This window comes from Culex quinquefasciatus, chromosome 1 (genome assembly GCF_015732765.1).
Source record: "Culex quinquefasciatus strain JHB chromosome 1, VPISU_Cqui_1.0_pri_paternal, whole genome shotgun sequence".
Lineage (NCBI taxonomy): Eukaryota > Metazoa > Arthropoda > Insecta > Diptera > Culicidae > Culex > Culex quinquefasciatus.
Window position 1 is genome coordinate 47,753,318 of NC_051861.1, and position 21,742 is coordinate 47,775,059.

The 21,742-nt window shown below is 40.7% G+C and overlaps 1 protein-coding gene and 1 long non-coding RNA gene across 14 annotated transcripts in view; one reads left to right on the forward strand and one right to left on the reverse strand.

Moving 5' to 3' along the window:
* Window positions 1-6,212: 6,212 nt before the first annotated feature.
* The window catches only part of LOC6039666 (afadin), a 164,786-nt gene continuing 149,256 nt past the window's right edge, over window positions 6,213-21,742 (reverse strand). For 10 of the 13 annotated variants that reach the window (XM_038266691.1, XM_038266696.1, XM_038266694.1 and 7 more), the window contains 5 exons: window positions 15,729-15,887; window positions 15,346-15,472; window positions 9,055-11,344; window positions 8,415-8,536; window positions 6,213-8,346 (listed from right to left, as the gene is read on the reverse strand). In XM_038266691.1, the coding sequence (XP_038122619.1) occupies window positions 8,166-8,346; window positions 8,415-8,536; window positions 9,055-11,344; window positions 15,346-15,472; window positions 15,729-15,887 (2,879 nt within the window). In that variant the 3' untranslated portion in view covers window positions 6,213-8,165. Of the gene's footprint in view, window positions 8,347-8,414; window positions 8,537-9,054; window positions 11,345-15,345; window positions 15,473-15,728; window positions 15,888-17,083; window positions 18,005-21,742 lie in introns of those variants that run through there. The other 3 variants (XM_038266692.1, XM_038266693.1, XR_005279067.1) reach the window with 3 other exon arrangements.
* LOC119771178 lies at window positions 19,205-19,684 on the forward strand. The gene is made up of 3 exons (XR_005279068.1): window positions 19,205-19,444; window positions 19,501-19,575; window positions 19,646-19,684. It is a non-coding gene; the product is annotated as an uncharacterized LOC119771178 (long non-coding RNA).

A 21,742-nucleotide genomic window follows, 5' to 3' on the forward strand; every position in this document is an offset into this window, starting at 1 on the left:
TAATTTCTGATCAATAATTAATTTTTAAACTATCTAATTTCTATTTTTTGGATTTTACAGATTAGAATTTGCATTTTGAAAATTTTAAAATTTCTTTATTATTTTTTATAATTTCTTATTTCTGAATATCAATTGTAAATATTTTCCAAAGTTTATGTTGCCACCTTTTCAAAATGGACCAAAAAACAGAGAGCAAATACAATATTTATAAAAAAAAATAGCTTCACAATTTTAATGGAAATAACTTATTTCGATTAAGTCTTTTTAGGACCAGCGACCAGGTCGGTCCGGAAAACAAATTTGAAATGTTTATCCTGCTTTGATAATCATATACGACATGTTTGGGCTCGTTTAAAAATATTTAGAATTTTTGTAACATGTCGCGGAACCGCGGAAAGTTTTTTCTCACGAAAAAAGGATTTCGCCATCAGCTAGATATTTTGAAAACTAATGATGCAAAACAACTGTACTGATTTAAAGTGTGTTTTGAACACTTTTAAAATAATAAAACCATAGCTTGTAGTTTTGATTTGTAACCCTCTCAACTTTGGTCAGAGTTTAGTGACATAAACTTCAGAATAATATTCGCAACGGCTAATTGAAGATTTAAAATTTTACACTTTCAAATTTCTAAATTTTCATAATTTTTGATTTGAATTTTTTGGTATAAGACAAAGAAATGCCAGAAATCAAAAATAAAAATAATAAAAACATAAAAATTTAAGATAACAATTCAACAGAATAATATCAAAAAATCTGAAATTCCAAAAATTAAAAAATCTAAAACTGAAAAATTAATAAAATAATTGATACTTACGAAATCCTAAACTAAAAAAAATATCATTTTAAAATTAAGTTATTCAAAATCCAATAAATTATGTTTTTTCAATCTTAATTTTTGGATGCTTTAAATATTTTTATGTTTGAATTCTAGTATTTTTTTTTGTTTGATTGCCATAAGTCCACTGCGACCATTTATTTGATCTATTGTCGACCTGCTGATCTATTTTTAGATCTGCAGAGGCTGCCAATTTGCTGTTCTTGGGTATTTGGGGAACAAAGCACACGCGCTATTGTTGAGCAAGTGTGTTGATCTGTCCACACGCCGTAACATTTTTTCCTTTCCTCTGTGCTGTTGTACTTTCCATATGTGTCGCTAAAACTGAAGTGCACTTTTTTATTACGCTACTTAGGATGTGTTCCCAGTGAAATCCCAAAAGCAAGGGACTCTTGCTAAGCAGTTTTTTTTTTTTTGTCCCTCCAAGCACATTTTGCGGTTGGGCCCAGCGCACTCCGCAGATGCAAATATACAGAGCACAGCCGGTCCTCGAAACATGTGAAAAGTACGAGGAAAGGTGGTGCCAAGCCATGTGGGTTTCAAACCACGACCTTCCGTTTATCAAGAATTCTAGTATTCCTAAATTAATTTATATTTACCAGAATTTTTGTAATGGCTTTTCCCTTATTTCAGCATTTTAAGATTCAGCGTTTTGATAGTCAGCTTCATGAGGCAATTCTTCAATATTATTTAAGCGAATACATTATTTTCAAACGTTATTTTCAGTCGCATCCAAATAAACAAATCAAAATCTCATCAACACATATTGCTCCCGAAGAAATATCAAACGACGCTTTTTGTTTCTGTTCCTTTTCAGCTGCGTACCGCTTAAGAGAAGTCTTTTCGTAAACCTTTTCTTGACTGTTCCTTGAGATTTTTTTGTATGGAAATTTAAGAGTCTCCGTACTACAGGACATTTTTAAAATTTTCGTTTGAAAATAAAATATAGTTCTTGTAGCAAAATTCAAACTAAGATTTGATTTACAGGAAAAATGTAATTGATTTAAGAATTCTTACATAAAGTAATCTTTACTTTTAAAACAAAAATTTAAGATAATAATTACACATGATAATTTCAAAAAATCAGAAATTCCAAAATGAAAAAAATCAAATACATAAAAATATAAAATAATTACAACAAAAAAATCCTTAAATTATAAAAAAACATTTTTATCATTTTTAAATAAACATTTTTCAATCATTTCAATAAATTATGTTTTAATAATCTTATTTTTGGATGCTTCGAATATTGGTATGTTTGAATTCAAGTGCAGACTAAGATTAGATTTACAGGATTAAACTAATCAATTTATGAATTCTTACATAAAGTTTTCTTTATTTTTAATTTAGCAAGGTTTCGTAAATATAAAATTTCTAAACCATAAAATGTGCAGGATTTTGTTCCTAGAGTCAAGATATTGCTTGAACAAACATCGATTTTAATAAATGGTTACAATCCTAAATTATTAAACATGTATATAGATTAAAATTTTATTAAAAAATTATCTTTAGAATTGAGATCTGATTAAATTTTTTTGTCATGTTTTAAAATTTTATTTTTGCTCAAATTCTGGACCAATTTTCAGAATACAATGAGTAATGAATTTGAAAATGGCGTTTAGTCGGAATATTAAAGTTAAACATGATTCGTTTTAATGTTTGATGCAATCGAGGAAAATTTTAACGGTTTCATATGCATTTAAAAATGGTTACATATGCATTATTAACAACTCTTCCAGTGAATATTTTGGCGTTAAAAATTAATTTAATACATTTTACCTTAATTCTTTAACACATTAGAATTAAACACAGGCACTGTTTTTTTTTCTTCAAATATATATTTATTATAGGCCTACACAGAAAAACATGTGAATTTACTCGACACGGAAAAAATGAATCACATGTAAACTCAGTTGATGTAAACTTGAGATTCGACGTAATTTTTTTTGTTGCCATGGAGACACTTCAGAAGCTGAAATTTCAACGATTATATTTTTTTGTAATTCATTAAAATTATTTATTTTTTTAGCACAGGGAGCTTCGCAAAATAAGAAATGGCTTCAATAGCTAAGAACAATTAAAATAAAACATTGTTTAAGTTTGTTTATAAAATTTTAAGAAAAACAAATATTCCAGTAATGAGTTTTATGTTGTGCTAGAAAAAATGAAAAATGTTAGATAAACCATCACAATTATCACACAGCTGAAAATGTAAATCCAGACGGTTTAAAATTTCTCTCAGTATAAAATACAGAAAACATAATACTTTTGGTTAGATAAATAGATATTTCTTTAAAAAAAAATTTATGCTTTCAAAAATTTGATTCAAGTTAAGTATATTTTAAATTTAGCGACGTTTATCACGAAATTGGATTACAATTAAACAATTCAAGAAAATGTTAAAAAAACACTTTCTCTACTCCTTTAATACAAACTAGCTGTTAAAATAAAGAAAAAAAATGACGAACGAGTTTCTTCAATAAATACATTGATAACTTAATATGAAAATCTTCGAAAACTTTTTTGCATACATTACATTAAAATTTTACAATTCATCTCAATAATTATACCACAAACCAAGTGATGGTATAAATGATTTGCTGATTTTTATACTCCTTGAATTTTTGCACCCAAGCCCCCCCCGAACAAAAATCCTGGCTACGGCCCTGCATAGTTTGATTTAGAAGGATTTATCGTGGAAAACGTGAATTTAACAAGTGGATCAACGAAAAAACGAAGATGTTGTGGACGAAGATTAGATTTTTGACAGATGAAGTGCATTGAGATATATCTAGTCATGTAATATTTATTAAGTGTTGGTCAATAAATTTTTAATAATCAAATTAATTGCATTTTCATAAACATTCCTTTGTTTCCTCCTTCTGTGATGGTACAATGTTCCAGAAAATCCTAAAACATCGTAATTTTTTTAATTTGGGTGGTGAGGGGGAGGGGGTCAAAGAGAGGTAGATTTTGACTCAAGAGGAAGGGAGGGGATTGAAAGTAAACGAAAACTATAACAAAGCATAAGCCGCCATTCCGTGCATCAAACAGACAGAGCAAGGATATTAAAATTCACCATTTCAATGCATGTGGGCTCAAATGTATAAAAAAAATCGAAAATTTAACTTTTTTTTTTGAAAAATATCAAATTTCATTTGTTTACATGATAATAAGTACAAACAACACAAAAAAGTCACAAAAAAGTGAAAAAATATTTTTGGCCGCTCGCTTCTATGGAAATACCCCATAGTGCATACCCTCAGTGACGTGATGGGAGCAAGGGCGTCTATGCAAAGTGTCCCTACACCCGCTATAAATTTCCGGCGCTTAGGGAGGTACTAAAGCACTAAAATTCGTGCAAAAAATACATATGTACGTGGGTGTACAGATTCCGGAGTAAAAGAGGATCGAATTGTTCACCTAGCGCTCACATGTGTTTCGGGACCAAGTTGCCTGCGGCTATAGGGATAATACATACATACATACATAGCTTTTCATGTTGTTTGAGCAAGTATTTTAACATTTTGAGAAATAGTAGTTTATGCAACTAGTTGCAAAAAGAAGATTTTTTCAGCACGAATTGGCTAAATACGAGTGCTGAAAAATCAAGTATTGTAACGAGTTGCTTACAACGTTTTTTTGCAATTCCGAAAAACGCTTCTTGAATGGAATTGTATGTCAATCATTCATGTGTTAAGTCAATTCACCGTTCAAAATAATAAAAAATTATTGAAAAATCTTACTTTTCGATACTAGTGTTGAAAAGTTCAACTTTTCAGCACTCATTTGGTATTGGAAGTTATTTAATTTTCCATTCAGTTATTTCTGGTAGGGAAAAGTAGGCCGATTCGTTTTTCAAGAAGGACAGGAAAAGTTGAAGGTTTCCCAGCGGAATTGCAAAAAACATATTCTGATGACCTTGAAGAAGCAAAGCACAATAACAAACACGTTTTTGACTTGAAACTCAAAAATTGTAAAGCCGATTTATTTTTTTTTTTATACCCGCTAAGATTTTTTTTAAATCGTAGCAATTTCTCTAAGTCGGGACAACCAATTACTTCGAAAAACGAATTTCAATCCAGTTTCATGTAAATAACACCTATTTAACAATCTTGTTATTATTAAAAAGCTTCAAGAACTTCAAGCACAAGCCGTTCATCAATGACAGACGTATTCGATGTGGTGAAAAATATCATTAAGGCTCTGGAAGGCGTCATCCAGTTTTTTCACTAACTGCAACTGCTGCACTAAAAATGGCATGAAAATACCAAATTTTGGTATTACTTGTGCAAATACCAGCGACCAAAATGTGCCCTTGGTTGCCCAGTAATAGATGATAAAATACCATGAAATCATATTAAAATCATTCCACACACAAGACTTTGGTATGATTTCATGGTATTTTACCATCTATTACTGGGCAACCAAGGGCACATTTTGGTCGCTGGTATTTGCACAAGTAATACCAAAATTTGGTATTCCCGTGTTATTTATTTCTGCTCGGGATGCCACTAAAATTCTCTTTGTCCAGTTGTCGCAATTGCAGTTGTGTCAAGGTTTCACGATCTGATCGGAACAAATTTTGGTATGACGAGCGCCATCATTGCACACTGTTGCACAGAGTTTTTTGCGGTTTTTGTTGATCTCAGGATTAAAATCGAATTTCGGGGTTCTGTGAAGGTCGAAAGGTGAGACAATGCAAGTTGCATTACATGACGAGATTAAATCGTCGCCATCGTGCTAACTTGACGTACGTGCATTTTGGGCCAAATTGAGTTAAGAACGCCATGGCCATGTGCAGCTCACAATGCCTCACCTTTTGACCGTCACAGATCCCCAAAATTCGATTTCAATCCTGAGATATTCAACAAAAACCGAAAAAACTCCGTGCATTTTTGTCACTTTACATATGAAAGTAGTTTCAATCTTGTCGTGCTATCTTGTCACTCCATGAAAATTGATGTAAGTGCGACAAAAGGCCAAAGGGATTTCAGGCCAGGAAAGTCAGGATGCGTTTGTCGCACGTACAAGCTAGACTACCGTAAACATTTGTAATTATAACTCGGGACTCCAGCAACCAACTTCAACCAAACTTTGAGACAATGCACAGAATGGTCAGCCAAACAAAACGTGTTTGTTATTGTTTACATTGCGTGCTCTCGTTTTTGTATATTCAAGGTTAAATATTAAAACGCGTTTTTCTCGGAACGTCGAAATGGCAGGTGCGACAAGATAGCACGACGACGTCGAAATGTTCTTAAACTAATTGCATTCTTTGCGTTTATTTTATTTTATTTTTTTCTTTACGAAAGATTTTAACCATAACCACAAGGATATTTCGGACAACAGAAAATAAACAAAAACGCCACGCTTTAACATTGACATGTTTGATGTGTATTTCCTCGTTTTAAACTGAATGTTAGTTATTGTATTGTATTTAGTTTTTAAAAATTTACCACTTTATTATGAGTTATACTTTCCGTTACGCTATGATCTGAGATAAAGTGCTTGTTTACTGTTTTGTTTTTGCAGAATGTTATGTGTGTGTTGCTTGCTTTTACTTTAGATACAAAGTGGTGTGTTTGTGTGTGTGGATTAGGTCTGCTTGTATAAGTTAGTACTTGCTGTGATTTGAGACTCTCCCTTTTCTTGAAAAGAGAGGGTATTTGGAGTGTTTTTTTTTTCTCAGTATGTGGTTCAAACGATAAATAGTACTGCTCAACAGGATCTTGTCTCGCGGACAGGATCGGTTCAACAATTTCAACAGACGGTGAGATATAGATAATACTCATGCATTGCTTTCGCAACTGCTTTAATACCTACTTTTTTTTAGCTGCAACTCTGTATTTGTGTGTGCTCTTTTGTTTATAATATTTTCTTAGTGGAATTCATTCAGATTAAAAAAGGGGTTTTTATTTTCACTAGAATCTAGGTGGACTCGTATGTATATACTTTATATATAAAGATTAATTTCTTGAAATACATTAAAAATGTTGTAACAAATAAAACCATTTTCCCTAAACATTCCTGTTCGCTTGTTCAATAAGTTGTGTGTTTGCGCTCTCTTCCCTAAATATTTCTTCTCTTATCTCTAGGTTAACTTACCCTCCTAGTACACGCTATGTTTTATCATTTCTTGTAAAATGCAAAAGTGGGAAACTCTTCGCGCTTCCCTTCAACGAGCGCGCGCTTTCTAATTTCTTTACAGTAATTTCATAAAAGTACACATCTATCAAAGTTTATTTATGCTCTCAGGGAGACAGTTTTTTGTTTGTTTTCTTGCTGGGTTTAACTTTTCAGTAGGTTTGTTGCTTGCTGCTAGTTGTAAAAGTGGATGTTTTGTGAGTAGTTTTTGGGGCTGGAAATTGACCTAATTACTTGTTTTCAAATTACGTGGCTGCGTTTGCAAATTCCTATGCTGTTAGACACATCGTGGTTAAGAAGGAGAAAGGGGGATTTGAGTAGTAATTCCTTGTTTGTTTTCGCTCTCTATCTCTGTGGTATCAGTTTTAGGTCACTTATTTCAAATAGTTTTTGTTTATATTTTGTTTCGATATAAAATAGCTAACACTCTACTTCAAATATAGGACTTCGGATGCGCGAACCGCTCCGGCTCTAGAATCGTAGAAAAATGTGTTGTTGTTGTTGCTGTTTAAAGTTTAACTCTGTTTCGTTTTGTTCCGCTTGCATTACCACAGTTTACTTCTCTCTATGTTTCTCTCGCTCTGGCTGTCCATTTCCCTATAAATCCAAGATATTGTTACTTTTAAATATGTTTCTCTATAGTCGCATCGTCACGACGTGGGATTATGTTCTCTTCTAAAATATGCATCTGATTTCGTTAAATAACACACACATAGTTCCATACATTTGCATAAAAGGTATAAAAATCAATATATTTTCTTGTTCTTGTTTTTTGGTCCGATGGGTTTCGCTAGTGAAGTTATCATTTCCATGTTTCGAGTTGCATTTTAAGCATAATTGAGGGTTGATTCCAATACACAATATTCTTACATTTCAGCAATGTAGAGTTATCTCTGGTTTTTACTACACAAGAATCGATTACACTTTCTTTTCCTCAATAGTTCAACGCTGCTTTATACACACACCTCTAAAGAAGTAACAACAAAAATCTGCTATAAAAAGTTTCCTAGCTGTTTCGCAACTTCTCGTTCAATCACTTTTCTATACACAAACACGTGTTGTTATCTCTCTCATCGTCATCACTTCCCTCTTACCAATAGATAATTGTAGTCGTGTCGCAAAAGTAGTCATATTTAAAGAAATAAAACTCAAACTTGTGCAGCTCCCACTCCTCTCACCCTCAGTGAACCGCGTCAATGTCCCGCTGGGCGCGCGAAATCTTCAGCTTGTCCTTGGGCGTGTTGTTTTCGCCCGACTCGAGCGCGAACATCTTCATCTTCTCCTTGAAGGACAGCTTCTCCGGCACCGGTTCGGCCTTTTGCTTCTGCTGCTGCTCGGCCAGCCGGCGGGTGCGGGGGTCACTACAACGAAAAAATAATGTTTCAAATTTAAATTTCTAAGCGATTTGTTTGGAAGAAGTACAACTCACCGGTAAACTTCCTGGGCACCGATCACGCCGGGAGTGGCCTGGACCTGCATGTTCCAGCTTTCGCCCGCTTCCGGGGTCGTCGGAGTGTGCAGCATTGCCGGCATCGTTTCGTCGATGAAGCGCTGTTTTTTTGTTTTGGGAAAGGGAGAGAGCGTTAGTTATGGCACAATTACGGGGAGGTTTACTATAAAATTAGCGCCACGTAGTGGTGAGTAGCGAAAGGGCAGATTAGTTTGCTATAATATAACGACTCTGAATCTGTTCTACAGAATACCCAACAGTAGGCTGGTAAAATTACATCATTGCACAAGTTGAAAATCAGAATGTTTGGCGGATGCTTCTTTGGTCAGCGAACAACAAGTGTCAACGATCAAAGGAGGCAGGTCACCTCAAACGATGACAGAATGTGAGACGCAAAAGCAAAGGACAAATCTGGAGTTTTTTTCTTTGAAAAGGTCTAATAAACCAAATTTTCAGTTTTTGCTTTTTTCGGAGTACAGATATTTGAAGGGTATTCAAGTTATGCGATGAAGTAAATTCTTATATGTAGTCTTAATCCAACCAAAATTTTAGGAAGTTAAAAACATTGAAGTCCGTAATAGAAAAAAGTTGTGATAAAACAAATCTAACAAGTACTCACATCCGGATCCGGTCGCTCGTGGATCGTCCCCAAATCGCCTCCGTCGCCCTGCTCGCCCGCCCGACTGCTTCCAATCAGATGACCCGCCTCGGTATAGCTGCTTCCGATGCTGCCTCCCGCTGCGCCTATCCCGTTGTTGTTGTTCATCATGTTCGCCAGCACGGCGTCCTCGTCGTGGAACGACACCCGCCGACTATTGAGCAGCGCCGCGTTGTTCATCATCATGGCGTTGTTGTTGTTGTTGGCGATGTTCTGCTGTGGCGTCACGGGACTCTGCGCCGTCGTCAGCAGGTTGTTGCTGCTGTATCTTCCCAGCGTGTTGTTGTTGCCGTTGTTCGGATTGTTGTTGATGAGGTTCTGCTGCTGCTGCTGCTGTTGTTGTTGCTGTTGGGGAGCGTCGGTGGTCACCGTGTTGTTGAAGGTGAGTTTGCTGGAGCTGCTGCGTAGCTTTTGCTGCTGCTGGGACATGATCACGTACGAGCTGTTGCGCTCCGGCGGAGGTGGTGGCGGGACGATGCCATTGTTGATGTTTTGGTTGTTGGGGTCTTGCGGTCCGTACCCGTTGACGGCCGCCTGCAGGTCGTTGAGGTCTTCGTCAACGCGATCGGCGGCCAGGTTCAGCTGGGCCATGTCCAGCGCCATCTGGGACATCATTTGGTTGGCGTTGGTGTTGTTCATGGTGATCTCGCTGAGGTTCAGGTTTTTGTCGTGTTGAGCGGCAAAGCTAGCAGATTTGACGGCGGCGCTCTTGGAGGGTGATGAGGGCGTGCTGCTGTTGTTGTGTTTAAGGATGCTCTTGGGCTGGATGGAGGCCGAGGCCGAAGCTACCTGTTGCTGGAAACTGGCGATCGTGTTGGCTACCGAGTTGGCTGATTGGCCGTCGTTTGAGCCAGTATCAACGTTCTGCGCCGACGGCATCTTGATGTCCACTTGCTTCATCTTGGTCAGCGGAGCCGTGATGGTGTTTGGGGCTTGCGCCAGTCTCAGCACTTCTTGCACGCTTGCGGAATCTTTGCCGTACGGTGACATATCATTGTCAAAGTCCTGGTCTTCTTCCATGGCGCGCCGTTCAAAGTCACGCTCAAGTGCAAGCGTTCGCAGCTGGTCCTCCTGCTGAGGAGTTCTGTGCGGCAGCGACTGCAACTCGGCGATCTGCTGATCACGCCAGGCCCGGATCTGCTCCCGTCGCAGTTCCGTTTCCTTTTCCTTCTCCTCGCGCTCCCACGGGTTCGTGCCCGGGGCAATCATGTTTTTATTTTGCGTCGTTGGCACTTGGGGTGGGTAGTATCCGACCTTTGGCGGTTCTGACGAGCTGTACGGGGCATTCAACGTAGAGTTGCTTCCAGGACCGGTTTTGTACAGCGGATGTGTCGCGGTCGGCGGAAGTGGCGGGTGTTCTATCCCTTGATCGGGACGAAGCTGCTGTTGCTGTGGCTTTGGGGCGGTCGTCGGCGGCAGCATCTGCTTGTGGGAGCTCAGTGGAGTTCCACCGGGGTGAGGACTAGCACCGCTGAAGCCCGGATGTTGCTGGGCTTGCTGCTGTTGCGGCATTTGAGGGGATGGCATCATTGAAGAATCTTGGGGATTTTGGGATCGCTGCTGTTGCTGGGGAGGCACAATTTGATTGCGCCGCTTCAACAGTTCGTTCATCTCGGCCAGCTTCGCTTGGCCACGAAGCAGTGAAGCATGCTGTTGTTGTTCGGTCGGGTACAGCTGCGGAGACATCATTGGACTGCCATTCTGGTAGCCAAACGTGCCACCACCTCCGGCAATCATGTTAACATTCTGCATACTCTGGCTGGCGGAGATTCCACCCAGATGTTGCTGCGACGGATGTTGATGACCTTGCTGCTGTTGGTTTAGCTGCTGCTGCTGCTGGAATTGATGGGCAATGTTCGGCATTGACGGCGCCATCATCTGGTTCAACCGAAGACTCTGCTGACCCTGGGCGTCGCGCACAAACTGCTGCTGCTGCATCTTTTGCTGCAGTCGATTGTACATGGTTCCACCGGCTGCGCCGGCCAGGTTCGGGTGTGATATGTTACTACTAAGAGGTGGCTGTTGCTGTTGCTGCTGCTGGTTGGGCATTCCGTACGACATTGAGTTGGTTGGTGTTGTCAACAATAAGGTGTTTGGGTTAGTACTGTTATTGCTATTAAAATAGGCAGATGCTGGACGGCTTAAGATGGGTTGTTGCTGCTGCTGTTGTTGTAGCTGGTGTTGGCTGCTGCTGCCGCTGCTGATGGACGCACCCGGCGAGTTGAGTGATGTTTGGAGCGGCATCTGGGGTCTGTCAAGTGGAAAGTAAAAAATAAGGGTGAGAATTCGGAACAAACCATCACCATCAATAATAACCAATTCAAGATGGAATGATTATTGATCTTGTGTCTATTTTACAGTCTAGACTCGATTATCCGAAGGCCTCGGAAAAAATTCAATTCGGATAATCGAATCACGAAAAAAAAATTCTTTGTCTAATTTTTTACTGACGATCATTAGTTTGACTACTAAACTACGCTAAAGTGATTTAGAAATTTTTAATCAAAGATGGCGGCCAATAGCGGTGACGAAATATTGAAAAATTGCATATTTGACCGATTCTTAGCAAAGCTACACCAAAATGTCACTTTTTTCAATTTTCAATGTGATTTTTATATGAAAAATTTCATTTTAATTATGATCTAATAATTGCAATGTGCTTTAAATGCGTTTTCTTATCTGAAATGCCAAATTGACCAAATAAGGTCTGCAAGTCATTGAATGGGAGAGAAGTTTTTTTTCATAAATCTGCTCCTTTCGTTTTCCCGTCACAAAAAGAAATGGCTGGCAAAAACTCAAATCACAACCAAGTCTACCAGTTCAAGGAGCAAATGATTCGTTTTTCAATTTGTGATAATGTGTAGAAGAGCAAAAGTTTTAAAAAATCAATCTGGCAAAACTGTCGATTTTTTTGGTGTGCCTTTTAAAATTCCAGTTTTACGATGTTGTCCCGTCACGCTACATTTTTATTTCAGGAGAAGCACAGGTATAATATTGTTCATTACGCATGTCATTTCTATGTTGGAAAATCGATTATCTTTTCAAATATGTAATAACATTGGGGGGTTTCTTCTTTAATCGTGCCACTACAGCCAAAACGCTGAAAAAAAAACTTGGGATTTTTTTTAAAAGGAGCCGAAGAATCGGTCATTTTTAATTAATGGGCTTAATAACTAAAATGAAATAGCAAAACTTGAATTTTATTTATAAATCAAGAAAAAGAAAAACACGAAAAAAAGTTTTTCTTCGTGATTCGATTATTCGACAAACCTTCGGATAATCGAAACTTCGGATAATCGAGGCTTCGTATAATCGAGTCTGGACTGTATAGTTTATTGAATCTTCAATAAGTTTTAGTATTGAAATTGTTTTTGAGAAATGAGTTGAGTGAGATTGGATGGACCAAAGCGGCTGAAATTTGAGGTGAGATGCTCGAATTTAAAATTTTGTTTTTTTAAATACTCAAATCAAAAACTGACAAACATAAAAATATTATTATCTTTTTAAAAATAAACTTTTTGAAAATTGGTTCTCTTCATGCACCCGGAACCTGTTTAACGAGTCTTCACCAAAATGCTGAGCCAATTTGATCAAAGCAGTGTTGAGATATCTTGGCACCCGTTTTTTGAAACTGTATATTCTTGACATACAGTCTGTAGGTATTTTGTTTTTGACAAAGAACTTTGTCCTAAGGTTTCTATACGTGGTGTCAATCCAAAATTTTCGCGAAGCGAAAACGTTACGTGACGAATTCCCCTCTCGGCAAATTTCCCCTCTTTTTGGTGCACGCTGGTTGGATGAACGAACGTTTCCCAATCAGTCGATCGAGAGACGTGAGATTGATGTATCTAAAATCTCCCCCACTCCACCTCATAATTTTCGGATCGTCGACGAGCCAACAAAACTCGGCTCGGTCGGTCCCGAAAATTCATTCTATTGCTGGACGACGACGAGGACACATCAGAAGCAGATGGCCTGGTGGCCCGGTAGCAGACGGCCTGGAGGTCCGGGAGCAGATGGCTTGGAGGCAAGGACCAGCTAAGACATGCCAGTCGCGTGAGTCGATCATTGGAACTGTCCACCACCTGGAGTGGCCGGAGGCCCCGCGGATGTTCCGATGGGGGGACATTTTCCGGACCGTAAGAGTTGTGGCAATATGGGTATCAAACTTTATGGTTTTTGATACTGGACATGAAATTTGACATTATGGCAGTAGTAGCCACAATCCGGAGTGGCCGGAGGCCCCGCGGATGTTCCGATGGGGGGACATTTTCCGGACCGTAAGAGTTGTGGCAATATGGGTATCAAACTTTATGGTTTTTGATACTGGACATGAAATTTGACATTTTGGCAGTAGTGGCCACAATCCGGAGTGGCCGGAGGCCCCGCGGATGTTCCGATGGGGGGACATTTGCCGGACCGTAAGAGTTGGGGCAATATGGGTATCAAACTTTATGGTTTTTGATACTGGACATGCAATTTGACATTTTGGCAGTAGTGGCCACCACCTGGAGTGGCCGGAGGCCCCGGGGATGTTCCGATAAGGGGACATTTGCGGAACCATAAGAGTTGGGGCAATATGGGTATCAAACTTTAGGGATTTTGATACTGGACATGAAATTTGATGTTTCGGCAGTAGTGACCACAATCCGGAGTGGCCGGAGGCCCCGGGGATGTTCCGATAAGGGGACATTTGCCGGACCGTAAGAGTTGGTGTAATATGGGTACCAAACTTTATGGTTTTTGATACCGGACATGAAATTCGACATTTTGGCAGTAGTGGCCACAATCCGGAGTGGCCGGAGGCCCCGCGGATGTTCCGATGGGGGGACATTTGCCGGACCGTAAGAGTTGGGGCAATATGGGTATCAAACTTAATAGTTTTTGATACCGGACATGAAATTTGACATTTCGGCAGTAGTGACCACAATCCGGAGTGGCCGGAGGCCCCGGGGATGTTCCGATAAGGGGACATTTGCGGAACCATAAGAGTTAGGGCAATATGGGTATCAAATTTTAGGGATTTTGATACTGGACATGAAATTTGACATTTTGGCAGTAGTGGCCACCACCTGAAGTGTCCGGAGGCCCCGGGGATGTTCCGATGGGGGGACATTTGCCGGACCGTAAGAGTTGGGGCAATATGGGTATCAAACTTTATGGTTTTTGATACCGGACATGAAATTTGACATTTTGGCAGTAGTGGCCACAATCCGGAGTGGCCGGAGGCCCCGCGGATGTTCCGATGGGGGGACATTTGCCGGACCGTAAGAGTTGGGGCAATATGGGTATCAAACTTTAAGGATTTTGATACTGGACATGAAATTTGACATTTCGGCAGTAGTGGCCACAATCCGGAGTGGCCAGAGGCCCCGCGGATGTTCCGATGGGGGGGACATTTGCTGGACCGTAAGAGTTGGGGCAATATGGGCATCAAACCTAATGGTTTTTGATACCGGACATGAAATTTGACATTTTGGCAGTAGTGGCCACAATCCGAAGTGGCCGGAGGCCCCGGGGATGTTCCGATGAGGGGACATTTGCCGGACCGTAAGAGTTGGGGCAATATGGGTATCAAACTTAATGATTTTGATACTGGACATAAAAAGTTGCATTTGGCCATTATCTGAAATTAAGCAGTTAAAATATGCTAATGCTAAGCAGTTAAAATATATTGCTTATTAGGCAGGAAGTAATAAATAGACTACTGCAATGCACATTTTTTTGTGCCACTGTGAAAATCTGTTTCTGGAAATTTAGAATATCTATCTCGTAATCATAAAGAGCCATGTAAAGGGTAGTTTTTAATGTCTGCTGTTCAAATTTCCTTTACTGCCGCCGATTGCTTGCAACAGCCTTGCAAAAACATTCCCGCATCTTGGTAACTTTCGAGTGGTGAAGGAAAGTAAATTGATTTCACTTCGATTTCTATTTCAGCTCCACTTGCAATTTCCGTCCCCTTAGTTCGATAGGACGGTTATTATAAGGGGGGAATTTGGACCGGACATTCTAATCAAAAATTTCAACAATCATCTTGCAAAGTTCTTTGTCATACTGGTCATGTGTAACATAACCACCTGCACCTTTTTTATTCATAACTTATTTTTATGAGGACCTCTTAGGTGCTCAGATCCAAAAACTATAGACATGAGAGGAATGCACCAACCACCTAAAGGTGGGTTAAGTAACGTTTTTATTTTATCATATTTAGAGGATTCCTAAATGCACACAAATTTATACAAAACCACCTACCTTTCGCCCAAATTTGGGTGGCTCTGGTTCTGCGCCCGGTACACACTAAGGTTCTGATAGAATCCCTGGTCCTGGACGTTGCCACCCGCCAAGTTGTGAATACTGCGCGACTTGTTGACCGACGAACCTACGGAATGATTTTTGATTTAGTATACTGAAATATGTTTGTTAAAAAGTTCCTTTAAAATAGTGCTGAAATTGATTAGTTTCGTTAAAAATTGCAATCGTTTGTAATCAATGTGATGGAGTAAAACGTGCTGATTGATTTGTGCACTTAAAATTAATAAAACTCAAGAAAAGAAATGAAACACACAAAAATGTACAAAAGTTAACAGAACTCAATGAAACAATCGCTCCAAGCGCATCGAACGCGAAAATCTTACCAATGTTGCCGACGCTGCCGCCCCCGCCGACGTGGTGCAGCGCGGGAACCGACTTGCTGTTGAGCAACTGCTGTCCGGAGGTTGAGGGTACGGGTGGTTTGGTGGGGTCGTTGCTGGTGCCTACGCGTGTCATGTCTCGTTCGGACATTCGTCTGCCACCTGGAGACGGGGGTTCCAATTTGGGGGGTTTTGGGCGAAACGGGGGTTGATTTTAGAAACGAAGTGCCAAATTGACTTGATTACGATACTTGTTTTTAACTTTCCAAACATAAAAACGGAACAAAACTACCTAGCTTGGTGGGGGCTGAGCTAACGGAAAAGGAGCACTTGTAACCGACCATGTCCAATTTTGTTAGATTTTTAGTCAATTTGTGGGGAGGGGGTTACACTTACAACTCCACGGGTTACTTCAAACGAGGGGGCGGGGGTCATGCAATAAGTGGTTTGGCAAGCCGTATCTACTGGAAAGAACTCTTCTCAAACTACCAAAAATGTTACGACAATCGAACGTTGCAGACGGGAAAGGTGACGAGGGCGGACTGCACTTGTGAAAGTGTGCTGCTTGCTAGAAATATTGTGATTTCTAATGGTGCGGAGCAACAACAAACTCTACGATGCTTGTGCTTGTTCGGAAAACAAAGCTTATCAGAACATACACGGAGAAAAATGAATTCCCAAAATCGTGAACAAGCGTTCATGAAAATGGAAACCACGAATAAAGTGTTCAAATCCCATGGTACGATTTTCAAAAACGTACCATGGAATTTGAGCACTTTGTTCATGGATTCCATTTTCATGAACGCTTGTTCACGATTTTGGGAATTCATTTTTCTCCGTGTAGTGGTGCTTTGATGGTCACTAATTCTGACAGAATAAAAAGCAAAGTGGCAAAAAGAGCTTCGTAGCTACAGTACTCTTAACTGTTGTGAAAGTTCATAGCATCTACTGAATTCTAAAACTGAGATGAAATCGATGGTGTTATGGTGAGTTTTTTTTTGGACTTCTATCTTTAATTATCTATTAAAAATTGTTAAAAGTTGTAAAATGTTTTGTTCTAATCAAGTAACTGTGAAGATTTATAAACTAAGCTGCTTGATTTACTCTACGAAATGACACCACCGATTACATCCAGCTCTACATAACTTGTCAAGCAATTGTTTTCGAAACCAATTCCTGTTCTTGGTTGTGAGTTTGTTCGGTTTCCCCACTCTCAGTTTCTACTCCCCAAAAGGCAATTTCAAATATTTTACGTATGCAAAAGTGATTTTATACGGCCAGAGCCAAAAACAAAGCTGCAATGGATAATGGTGAATGTGTTGTTTTGTGCGCTAAATTTTCAGAACGGTGATTCATACTGGCCGGTATCCACGCTGACGACCCCGGTGACGATTCCAGCGGCGGTTGTCAACTGTTGACAGGCGCGGACACTTTCCCTCTCCCATCCGGCGGTGCAAATCTACGATTGACGGCTTTTAAAATTTTAATCAAATTTTGCTGCCTCTTCAGCTGGCGCAGCGTTTGCTTCGGCGGTGGCTGGCACGGACTGAGTGGTCGCTGCGTAGCCGGACGAACGGAAGGGAGCAAATTTGGACAGCTACCGCCTGTCAGGTACGTCAGCCTTAGCTGGATCCGGTTGCTCTCGATGTTGGTGCAGTTTTTGCTGCACCGTTTGACCTTTTTGAGGATGAACCCGTCAGGTTGTTGGTGGTTCCAGTTGTAATCGACCACCTGATAGTGGTTCAGATTTACGGAGCTTCTGGAAATGGGTTTTCTGCGTCCATCCAACTTGTCGTCGCGAGATTCAGTCCCGACTTTGTGCACGGAATCCTCACACGACGCACTTTTGCGAAGGTTGCACTTCTTGTCCAAGTCGTCGCTCATCGATCCAAACTCACTCCACTGCTTCAGTTGACTCAAGATTTCCTCCTCTTCAACGGTCGTCAACTTTTCCTTTACAACCCGTTCAACCCCCGCACAACTCCCAAGATTAGGCGTTGAAGATGACAACCTCTGCGACCTAGCGTCCATAGGTTTTCCCAAGTCAAAGTTATTGTTTCCATCTTTTAGCGAGTCGTAAAACGCGGTCAATGCCTTCACCTTGCCGTGGCCAATCCGGACCGGTTCCGCTGGTTGTTTCTCGACGCTCCAACGGACCTGGCACGAGTACGAATCCGATTCGAGCGGTTTCGAAGTGTGACTGAACTCTTCTTCGACGAGCTTTCGAATTAGGGTGCAAGTGGTGGGTACGGGAGATTGACGATGGGTTTCTAATTCGACTGGAACGATGGATATGAAGTTTTGGAAGGAATGGGGCACGTTCAAAACACAATACAAAATGAACGATCATGCGATGCAGTTGTGACGGGAAACGACAATATTTTTAGCGCAAAAAAACGAATTGATCTGTTTGATTACTGATATGGCTTGGAAACTGTTTTTGAGGATTTGAAACAACATGACACTTAAAATCAAAAGTAACAAAAAAAAAATCCAATGGAATTCAATAGCAATCTTGAACGATTTAATAAAAAAATAAAATATTTTATGAAATGAATTAGTTTTTCATACACAGCTAAAATTCCGGTGAATCCACTCAGATTTCATTACCGAATTCGGTGGTTGAAAAAAAAACGAAGACCGGTAGTAAGAAGAGCAATTATTAGCTTCTTAACTAAATATATGTAAGATTTTAGCCTATTACGACATCCAAAATCTGTAGGAAGGCATAAACAAAAAAAATCTCGATCCATTTAAAACGCAACAATAACTAAAAATATTCATACATAACCATTTTGCGCAATAAAACGTTTAGCAAACACAGCAAAATAGAAGTTTAATTTTTGAACGGAAACTTGTGTGTGAAAAAAAGCAAAGCAATCTACTTTAACGACCCCCGGGTCTTTTGTGGTCTCTGTTGCCAGTTTCTGCTCATTTCTAGGCGTCCGAAGGTTATGTGTGGTGAGTCACTCAAAACCTCTTTTACGCAAATGGACCGACGTTTTACTTCCCCATCCGATAGAAGGCGTGATCAGGCAAATCTCGTCTCCGGGTCCGTCTGGGATTGAACCCCCGTCTGGGATTGAACCCAGGCCTTACTGAGGTGAGAGGCTGTAACCGTTGTACTAAATTGGTTTATTTGATTCTAAAAAACATCACAAATTTAGCGCTTTGCGCAAACTCTATTTATATAACATTTTCATTTATTATTATTACCTTATTAATTGAATTTAAAATACGATTTCAAAGATAGCCCCTTTGTAAAGACACTCACTGCTTCACAGTGAGTGACGGAGTGCAAGCACTCGCGTTTACCCCTGATGATTAGGCAACCCCCATGACGTGAGTTCGCTGCGCGCGCTTTGACGAGCGGTTGCTCAAACCGACACGTGATTGGAACTCAGTTACGATCTTAAGAGGCCGCACGTGCAGATTCTGAACCAAGGGTTTGACTCGATTATCTTCGTGAGAATTGGAAAAGGAGAGCGTGTAGGCCGTGTACCTTCAGCGTACCGAGTGGGAGCGGGACACACTATTAGAGAGCGATATTTCCCGAATAGGCTAAGCCCAACGCAACGTTTACGTGCATCCGGTGGATTCGTACGTAACTTCGGCGATCAGTTTCCCAGGCTCGAGTCTGAGAAATTTTAGTGACTCGATCACATTCTCCTAACCCGTGGAACGATTCGGAAGTGCAGTGAATTTGCTGGAGTTGTAACGTAGGTAATCTGCGCGAGGTTCGATCTCCGGTGTTAATTTAAAGTTAACTTTTCAGAAGCTAGGCCGATAGAAAAGTAGTGCGATAGATAGCTAGCTTTTGTGACCTTTGTGCGAGAACCTGCGAAGAAAGGTAATGTAGTCAGTGTGCGAAATAGTGCGTGCTCTAAAACGATCGTTTCGACGGTCCGTGTTCTCTTTAGGCAGCGTGGTCACAAGTTTACTTGTCTCCGGCGGCTTCCTCGTCCGCGGACAGGATTGCTGGCCGAGCTACAACCCTGTGGCCAGCCGCCACGCCGTCAACATCGTGGCAGAAAAACCCCCGGTCGTACCGCAACCTTCGACCGAGCCACTCCAGTCACCTGTGGCCTTTTCGACGTAAACGCCTGGCCGCACCGCAACCTAGTTGCCGCGGCGATCTTCGTCGACTCGTGAGGATTCTTCACGAATCACCGTTCGAAGCTGCCTGGCCCCCAACAACCACGTGGTCCGTAGCGAACGCCTCGAACACGCCGTGACGCTGTCACGGACCGAAGGTCGGCAGACCTGAAGACCGACCACGTGGCAAATCGATCGGTTCCCGACGCCTGGTAGGTGAGTCGATCATCCGCCACACAACCATCGTGATCGCACAACAGCAGCAGTAGCAGGTAGCAGAACTCGCAGAGCAGCAGTCTACGGCGCCGGCAAGGGCGAAGTAGAGGAGAAAGAACGCGCACGACGACGACGACGGGCTCGTAAGTACAAACTCTGTGTTAGTTGTCCGTGTGCACATGTGACGTCCTTTGAACCACAGAGTTCGCAAGCATGTACAACCCGCGCTAGCCCGCACCGCTAGCCCCCCCAAAAAAACGCCCCATTGTTGAAGATCTCCGGAGAAGAATTAAGAGCACGCACACTGTAGGATAGGGTGGTCGTAATTAGAAGATGGATTGTAACTATTAGGGAATAAAACTGAACTCAAAAATGTTAATCTGCGATCTTTAAATGCCGTCTTTAATAAAGCCCCTATTTAACCCGACTCAAGTTGCTTTGGTTGATGCTTGGGAAAGAATTTAGTTATGAGCGCTTGCGCTACGCTTCAGCGGTCTGCCGCGCACCGGTCACTCTGCGACACCTGGTGGTGGGATCAGTAACTATCGATGATGAATGAGTATTGATGTTGGGAGCATTCGTTGAGCACGTTGGTTTTATGTCAATTCGGGCATTATGGGCTCGGATAATACTGAAGTTCGGTAAGTCGGACGCAGGGAAACTGCGGGGAAAGCTGAATCGTTCTCCAAAACTCTTCTCACGAGTAAACTGGACCTTCCTAAGGAAGAGTCTCAAGCTGGGCAACTTTAGATCAGGCGGGTGGTCCTCTAACGAGGTGGCGCTTAAGCTATCCGCTTCTTCCAGTGCGCTTCGGCGATCTCGCACATTTCCCTGTAACAATTTCTTGGAATTTTTCCCTGTACCGTACCATGACGTTCTGGTCCAACGTCCGTACGGTTACAAGGCTACCACTCTAACCACTGCGAACCGGACCCGGCTCTTTCTGTGTAATATCTAAATTGAGATGTAAAAAAAAAAAAAAAAAAAAAAACAGAAACTGATAACGATTTCACCATTTCGTGATTTAAAATTACACATTTTTAACACAAAATATGTCAACATACCTAGTAAATTGAAAGAATCTCTGACCTAGCCTGCTAAGTTGGTCGATTTTCAATGTACTCGTTCATTTGAATCAAAAAGATGTTAAAATTGCCAGATAATGTAATATTTATCTGCCGAAATATGTAAAAATCTGGCACAGATAACACAAAAATCTTTATTTTAGTTAACACTTGATTTATCTGGAAACCTGGCAACCCTGTTATCACTGAGTGATTTTTCCAACGTTAAATGAATCTGTCTGTGTCCTGGTTGCTCCAACTGATGCATTTAAATAAAAAAAATGCATAAATATCAGTCTGCAGTAACGGGATTTCTGAACAATTGATTTCTGACTCTAGGTTCGGTGCTGAAATATTAACAGTTACCAGTGTTGGGATCTGAGTGAGACGAAGGAAAGCTTTTCTCACACGCGAGCGAGTGAAAGAACTTGCAATCCTTTCCTCTCCTCACTCGCGTTCGCGAGCCTCCTAGTGCTAGCCTTTCTTTCCAAGATAGCAATTTATTTGTCAGGTTTATGAATGCGAACGACACGATGGTAAAGAGGTGTAACTTCAATAGTGGCACGGGTATGAATCTTCGAGCAATTTCAATATGGCGACTTGTAGCAGAAGGAAGTGAGGCATTTTCGCTATTTCTCACTG